The sequence below is a fragment of the Engraulis encrasicolus genome, chromosome 13 (genome assembly GCF_034702125.1).
Source record: "Engraulis encrasicolus isolate BLACKSEA-1 chromosome 13, IST_EnEncr_1.0, whole genome shotgun sequence".
Classification (NCBI taxonomy): domain Eukaryota; kingdom Metazoa; phylum Chordata; class Actinopteri; order Clupeiformes; family Engraulidae; genus Engraulis; species Engraulis encrasicolus.
The window spans coordinates 21819577-21828267 of record NC_085869.1 but is presented as its reverse complement, the minus strand read 5'-3'; the positions used below and the strand labels follow the sequence as shown (position 1 = coordinate 21828267).

Genomic DNA, 8691 nt, shown 5'->3' with positions numbered 1-8691 from the left:
ATCTTTGAAAAAACAAGAAAGCATCTGAGATGAGATTACAAGTGGCTGGCATTAGAGTACCACAGGCTCATCCTCATGATGAGATGTGAAGTCATAGTCATCCACCCTGGTTGGGAGGTGACGGAGACTCGAGCCGCTTTGACTGAGTGTTGGCCATCTTGGCCTCTGTGTGTCTCTTTCAGGAGGGGACAGAGCCCTCGGGACCAGATTGTGGTGACACCCTCTTTGTCAACCATTGGCATGGAAACCAGGCAGCTGACAGAAGAAAATGCAGATTTTGCCTTTCGCGGCCGCTACCACCAGTCCTCCTTCATCACAAGCCCTGACTCAATAGGGCAGTCGCAGGTCAAGTGACATTGCCGTGCCACCATCATCCCCTGGCTTCTCTGACAGGTGGAACCGAATCATTGTGAATTGTGATCCTCATGGTCAGTGAGCGAATGTAAATGATTTTAAAGATGTGAATGTCAAAGCACACATATGTTCTCATTCTTGGAAAAGTGAATGTTTCCACTGTGCCAAAGCCTTGGGTGGTTTAAAATGAGATGATATATGACTGTGAATTTGGTTGTGAAGTGTTTTCAATATTATTGAACATTGTGTAGAAAAATATAGCCTACTGTTTTTAAGTATGTTATTTTCTTCTCAGGGTTAAGTAGCCTATTTTACAAATAAACTGAAAAATGAAAAAGCCATTAGCACTCTCTATTCCAATTTGTTGACTAGATGATTACTGTGCGCACAAATTATAAAATGAGTGGACCCCACCAGCTCAGTCCCAGCAAGAACAATAACTCGCAGTCGCAAGGCTGTCTTTCGCCCTCAGGAAAGCACAGCGAGTTGGGTGGAAAGAAACCGCTATCGTCTGCGTCTGGAGGCGGAGTCTTCTGTTTCGGATGTGATACGGGCTTCTGAATCACAGCCTCTGGAAGCATGCATTGAAATAAATCCCGCTATACCGCTAAATGGCTCATTGGGCTGTCCTATGAGATTTTTGCTATCAGCAATTGATAGAGGACCCAGTTTCCGATGGTGGACCTTGACACTTTGCCGCTCTACTTATTAAGAGTTTGCCTTTCGCCGTCTCATGGTCGTCGTTATAATGGAAACGTGTACTTTGAGACTCATAGATCACCTTGTACTTATAGTTCTTTTCACTTTTGTGAAATCCCTCGATGGAACTTTCACTCCAATAACAGCTACGGACTCCAGGGACGCGACAGATGTGTCGCGAGGATTTTCAGATGTTGCTTTCACAGAAATATCTGCAACTGCCCTACAAGAGGAATTGGCGACTTCCAGAACTGAGCACACCAACGCAGCCTCCACAAACTTTTGGGATTCATTGGTTGGGACCACAGATACTCCTCGAGACTTTTCTGAGTCCCATGCTGAAATGAAATCGGGTAAGCAACTCGGCGGGTTTACGCGATTATCAACTATTGGCCGTAACTTTTTACGCATGGCCCGTCAGCACTAGCCCGTTATGATTTTAACTTTTTCTATGGTGGCCACCGGTCATGCCGCTTAGATTCGCAATAGGCCATGAGGGCGATTAGTGCAAATGGTGCAAACTAATCTCTATGCGTCTACATTTTGACTGATTTGTATAAGTGGTGGGTTGTGGCTATGGGGTAACAACTTCGGGTTAATGTGCCGTCTCCGTGGAATAAATATAGCCCATTAAACACCTAACGTGTTCCCATTTGAATCTGGGTGTGAGATTTATTTTTAAAGTTACCATTTCAAGTGTAGGCCTACTGCCGTCAGGTGTGTTACAGTTGCCACCATGCTCTCCATCCACCTGTTAGATCATGTAGTGTATTACGCATGGAAAGTTCTTGCTTACCTACCGGGCTTTCCCTTTTGAGAGATGCACAAGGAACGCATTTCAAAGTGCACCACCAACCAAGCAGCGTGGGTGACAATATGAGGCATGCAGCTTAAAAGAGGGATTTCCCCTACCTGGAGACACCTAGGCTACATGTTCCATTCAGACACTGACTTAAAAAAAGAAAAACGTGAATTTTCATGAATAGGACAGACAATACTCAGCCTGTGAAGAATTGAATGACCCAAAAGTGAGGACTACAATAAAAGTAAATGTATGGATTCTAAAATGGTATTCTAATGTTTTACTTTACACAAAGTAAAGGCTTGAAGTGTGTTTTTTGTGTCGGTTGTTTTTATTAAACAACTGTCACTGTCATCCCATCACTCTATGGACTTATGGAACTATTTGACCTGGTGACCCTACATTCAAATCGTCAAACTTTGCTTTAGACTTCACATTTTTCCACAGTTATAGAGTCCATGACATTGAATTCTTGACATGACCTGAATTCTTAGTGAATGAGTGGAAGACGTGTCAAAGATCTATTGGGGATCGGCTTGGAATGAGGAGTTCAAGGCAAAAAAAGACCTTCTCTCCAAGGCAGCCATTCCATTACGAAATGACACCTGTCAAAGCCTGCTAGTTGTCTATATTGCACTCCATGTGCATACTCACTCCAGCTCCAAGGGAGCCAGAACAAGTTTTAAAGTGGTGGTGCATTTTTTCCCTTCATTCTTTATTTCTTAACAGTGTTTCTGCTGCTGGACTCCACTCATTTGTCTTCAGTAAAATTGAGAAAGACCCATTGCACCACTGCATCCCCTTTTCCGGCACCTATGTCCAGCTCTAACAAACCTAGGGTCAGTAGTGTCTTCTTAGTGGACAAATGTGGTATATTGAAAACACAGTGAAATAGTTCAGCTCTCTCACAGTGATCTATTACAGATAAAAATGGTTTGTTAAGTAGGTAGATCACCTGCTGCATGTGTCTTCTAAGTTAAGTCATATATGCCGGTTAGCTTGACTGATCTTGAAGACTTACCGGAGACCAGATACAAGCCTCTAGTCACTGGCCCTTATATAGCTGTAGTCAGATATTTTCTTTTCTTGCACTCTAGGAACCTAAAAGATTACATTAACAGTTATATTACATTACACTTAGTTGACACTTTTTAAAAAAAAAATGCAAGATGACTTACAGTTGTTTTAAGTGCAGAGTATTGGTTACAGTCCCTGGAGCAGTGTGTGGTTAGGTACCGCAAGTCCATCTCAACCATGGAGTGAGATAGGTAGTGGAAGGATGGGATTCGAACTTGCAGCCCTCTGATATAAAGTCCATCGCTTTAACTACTAGGTCACAACTACCCCAACAGTTGCTCATTGTTGTGGGTGTTGAGGGTCACATGGACCCTTGACTTGAAGAAACGGGCCCCCTCCACATGATATTAGGCCCTCTTTTCATTCGGGGGCCCATTCTTGGTAGCGTGAAGGAGGACCTGGAGTACTTGCGTTACGCCAGTGAGCACAGGTGTTGTGGTCCCATTCTGTTTACGCAGAGGTGGAAAGAGTACTAAACTATTGTACTCAAGTACAAGTACTGTTACTCTGTTGAAAATGTACTCAAGTACGAGTAAATTTACCAGTCAAAAAATCTACTCAAGTAAAAAGTAAATAATTTAAAATGTACTTTGAGTAAAAGTAAAAAGTTACTTTTTAACAATCAGCGTTTTCTGCCTCTAGATGTGCAAGGGGTGCACTGGGTTAGAGGAAGAACAGCTAATGTTGATCTCCTGAGTTAAGTGAATCTCCATCGTCAGCCTCCATGTCAGCCGTCATTGTTTGAGTGAGAGACGTGCCAACTCTTTATTGACTAGGCAAGAATTCTAGAGTTTTTTTTTTTTAACTCAGTAACGCTTGTGCTGTAAAATGTACCGAAGTCCATTACTCGAAAGAAAATTTACTTAAGTAAAATTACAAATTTTCAAAAGTAGTTTAAAAAGTACAAGTACACAAAAAAGCTGCTCAATTACAGTAACGCGAGTAAAGTAATTAGTTACTTTCCACCTCTGTGTTTACGGATAGCTTAGTGATCATTTCATTGAAAAGAAGCACATTTTGTGCAAGCCAGACAAAAACAAGAAACATCAAAAAGATAGAACAAAAGGTTATAAGTAATATCTCTGGACTGATTCAGCACGTTGATTTACCATGCAATCCAAGAACCCTACAGCAGTGTGTGTGTGTGCCTGTGTTTTGTTTACAGAGTCTTTAATTCATTGGCTCTCTGTCCCCCTTCTCCTGCTGGTGGCTGTTTGGCTGTGTAGTAAATGCCAGTGGTGGTTGGGAGATGTTTTCATGACAAGCTTTGGCTTCTCACAATTCCAAACTGAAGGCAACAAACTATAAACTGCTGTCATTCCCGCGGCACACCCAAAACACCAAGCAAACACTGTTTCATTTCCTTCTTTTCCAACTTCAGGATTTCTTCATATGAACGCTTTCATGAATTTTTGAGAGAATGTCTTTGAATTTCGGAAAATGAAACGTCTGATGAAAAGTGCCGGTGACAATGTGATAGTCAATATGTTACTGTTCTGTCTTTAGCTTCTTTTACCACTTCTACCCTATAATGTGCCTTTATTTGTCTGCCGTCTACTTATTTTTGGACTGTATAATTTGGCTTCTTTCTAAATTTAGCTGCACTTAAAATGACTTCACGCTTACTGTTAACTGATTTAACACCAACTGCTATCTGTTATAACAACGCACAGTAGTTGTTACTTTACAATAATTCACTTTCAACTACTTCACTTAATATTAATATATTATTTTACCAAAACCCAAATATCCCTCATTTTTTGTGAATCCTGTACCTCTCTATTCTACCTGAATATTCTTTTACATTACATTACATCATGTAATGTACACACTGTATTTACAGGGCTCTTAGATGGCTCGTAGATGTTCATCTTACTAGCCAAACTCACACTCACTAATGGGTCAAAGTGGCTATTAAGTTGGTCTTTTCTACCAGCCAAACTGAAATTTCACCAGCATTTGGCTGGTTGGCTGGTGTTCATTTAGAGCCCTGAATATTTATATCATACATATTTATCTCATATTTACCTCTCCATTCTAAATATTCTCTGACTCTCTCTATAATTATTAACTCTTGGATTATTTGCCGTGACATTATTTCTCGTAGTATATGAAGTGCAGGCTGTGACATTATTGTAATGCAGGCTTCTGCTAGGTCAGCGCTAGGAAGGAAACTGCCATCCCCTATGGGCCCAGTCACCTCCATTTTTAGGGCCCAAGCTTTTGTTAGCTGAGACAGGCAGGGCTGCCAATTGTTCTCCACCCAAAATCATTACATCCGCAACCACTTCTGAAAACATCTTCCCCTCGCCCCCGCCTCTGGATGTGTCTGCTTAAATCTATGCGGTGCGAAGCACACTCTTGTGGGCTCTTGTGCACATAACAGGCCCTACTATAATCTCCTGAATGGTTAAGTTCATGTAACGGCCAAGACTTTTCTTTTAAGCCGAAAAGCCATCCAGCATATTTTTAATTCTCCTTGTAAAAATTTGTCTCGTAAAAATGCTTCACCTCTGATGGCTGACTTATTAAAGATTATGTGGCAAATTAAACAACGTCTAACCTCTCGCAATCGTTTTTGTTTCTTAGCCACAGAGCTGAAGTCACACAGCTCCACAGAGGGTTTTACTGCTGACCACACAAGCGCCACATACCACAGCACAGACACCATGAGCTCCAGCAGCAGCAGCAGCAGCAGCGAATGGATGGCGGACAGCAGCAGCAGCAGCATCAGCATCACGGAGAGAGAGCACATGGACTTCACGCACCTGCTCCCGAGCCTCTCCCTCGACAGCCGGCTGTCCATCGAGTCCCGGACCATCCGGGAGTCGCCGCCGGAGGTCAGCCGGTTGTCGACCAGCAGCGACCCAGACCCAGACTCCCCGTCGCAGACCGACAGCAGCAGCAGCGCGTCGTACATCTCCACGACGATTAGTCGAGCGGGAGAGCGCACCCTGCTGTCCGTCACCTCAAACAGCACCTACCCTTACACCACCACCACGGAGGACTCGGTCTCGTCCGAGGCCACCAGTTCCAAAGCCTTCGTCTGGGAGGAGAGGACGAAGGGAGTCACCCACTCCTCCGGCAAGGGGGGCGATGGATCCACCTCCGCTGGGTTTGACCTCACCGTCACCTCCTTGGACTCCCAGCGCACCCCCAACAGCTCCGAGGGGAGGTTTACGGAGGGGCGCGACGGCCCGTCTGCTACGTGGACGCAGTCGCAGACAGGCCTGCCCAACGTCACGCAGCAGCAGGGCTTTGAGCAGACGTCAGATACAGAGATAATCTTCAGCTCCACCCCTCCGCTCATCGTGCTCAACAACGACAATACCGACAGAGGCCGGGGAGCGGACGTGACAGACGTCGGCCAGACGCAGACGAGCGGCGGGACATCTCACACCGAGTCACAGGGGGGAGTCAGATTGTCCACGTCGCCCTCTTTGTCTTTGGACGATGGCCGCCACAGCGTCACGTCCCAACAGGACGGCGGAGAGCGGACGGTCACGGGCGTAGTCGAAGGCGGGCTGTCCACCGAGCCCTCCACAGGGGCCATGAGCACGGGCCGACAGGGGGAGACGGACGGGGTCCAGCCACTCACCGACGAGGGCACCACCGTCCTGGGTCTGACCACCGCATCTCCCGCAGCCCACGGAGGAACCGTCACTCGAGACGCCTCCGTCTTCAAGTCAGGCCGTCAGCCCTACACGCCCGAGACCGAGGGCCCCACGGAGCTGGACGAGACCCTCCACCCTACAGCGCCTCCGGAGGCTGCCACACAGGGGCCCCAGCAGCACACCGAGAGGAGGGAGGAGGAGGAGGAGAGAGGCACCCCTACGGACACTCCCGCCTTCAGCACACCACTTCCCCCCACCACCACCGCCTCCCCCTCCTCCTCCTCCTCCTCCTCCTCCTCCACCACCCTCCCCACCACCATCTCCACCCGCCTGCTGGTGCCCAGCACCTCGGTGGAGAGCCACACGCAGCCCACCACCATCGTCACCACCGACACCACCCAGGGACCAGCTCCCAGCACCCCCTCCACGCCGGCCCGCCAGGAGCCCCCTCCGTCCAGAACAGGAGGCCCCCACACCCACACCCACACCCACACCTCCACCCTGCCCGAGGAGAAGACCCAGGAGGGTGGCCGAGGTGGTGGGGAGGATGTGTCCACGGACGTCACCACGCTGCACCTGGAGACCAGCACAGCCACGCCCGGCAACACTACGGCCCAGCGCCGGCCCACCACCGCCTCCTACGCCAAGACCCCGGCTCCCCCGACCGCCGCCCCGCCGCCTCGCACCACCCAGAGCCGCGCCACCCCCACCGCCACCGCCACCACCCAGCCCCAAACCACCACCAGCGCCACCACGCACGCGGACCTCAAGCCAACTACGCCCCTTCCAGGTCGGTCTCTCTTGTCTGTCTTTTGGTGTGTCGTGTCCGTTTGTGTGCCAGAACAAGCACATTTATGCAGCTATGCTGCTCTTAAGGCGTACAGTAGGGTGTGTCCCCCTCTCTGCGGCCAGCGCAAATACGCCGAGCACCACGAACAATGTACAGTATTTTCATAACATAACTCCAGTTTAGTATTACAGAGAAAACTCTTGGCACATTATAGCGTACGAATTACCTCGACATACTGCATTATTAGGTGTTACAACTGTTCACACCTTCACAGTCACTTTTGATTATTCCACAGACACTATGTGTCTGAATAACCTGCTTTGAGCACTGAGGTGGAGTGGAGAACCTCAAGTGTGGAACCTTATATGCTGCACATTCTGTTTTTCTTTCTCTCTCTCTCTCTCTCTCTCTCTCTCTCTCTCTCTCTCTCTCTCTCTCTCTCTCTCTCTCTCTCTCTCTCTCTCTCCTTCTCTCAAATTCAAATTCATTCTCCTTTTTCTTTCCCTCTCTCGATTCCTTCTTTCTTTCTTTCTTTCTTTCTTTCTTTCTTTCTTTCTTTCTTTCTTTCTTTCTTTCTTTCTTTCTTTCTTTCTCTCTCTCTCTCAGGGCCTCGTTGCGGCACACACTTCTGTGCCAATGGGGGCACGTGTGTGAGGCGCGCTGGGAACACTCACAGCTGTGTGTGCCTGCCAGCGTGGACAGGACCCTCGTGCACTAAGGGTGAGATACAGTACAGTACAGTCACTGCCCATTTCTCAAAATCTAGTGTGCACCCTTCCAAGTGTATCAGCCTTTGTAATCAAGCCCAGTGATTGGATACTCTTTGGTGAACTCTGCGGAGTATCCATTCACTGGCCATGACTTATTAGTCTCACATACTTCCAAGGCTCATACACTTGACATTGAGAAATGGCCACTATCTCCAAACCACTCTATGGGGACAGGACAGGAGACAGCACTGGGCAATGGCACTAACCTTTGTCTTTTTGTAGTTTTGTTTATTACCACTAGGTTTTCCGTAATTAGTTGATGGTTGCAGCAGTAACGATGTATTTATTGAAGTTTAGTCTGTGTTTGGTTGTTTTTTTTTTTTTTATTATTTGAATGCATTTTATGGTATTATTGCATTTTATTCTCTTATTGTTTTGCATGATATTTTAGGACAGCCTAGTAAACTGGACGAACCAGACTGTACCTTTCATGTTATAGTCTCACAAGGAATTAAAATTTGACTTAACTGTTGTGAACAAGTTGGAAGGAAAGCAAACATAACATTTAGGATTTGGATTTGACTTAAAGAGGATTACACATACCATAAGACCACCTCTAGTAACTTCTGAACAGAAAGATATTTT

At 46.8% G+C, this 8691-nt stretch overlaps 1 protein-coding gene across 1 annotated transcript in view; it reads left to right on the top strand.

Moving 5' to 3' along the window:
• Positions 1–363: 363 nt before the first annotated feature.
• heg1 (heart development protein with EGF-like domains 1) overlaps positions 364–8691 on the top strand; it is a 19266-nt gene continuing 10938 nt past the window's right edge. The window contains exons 1-3 of the mRNA XM_063213433.1: positions 364–1406; positions 5522–7336; positions 7943–8056. Of these exons, the coding sequence (XP_063069503.1) occupies positions 1088–1406; positions 5522–7336; positions 7943–8056 (2248 nt within the window). The 5' untranslated portion in view covers positions 364–1087. The remainder of the gene's footprint in view (positions 1407–5521; positions 7337–7942; positions 8057–8691) is intronic.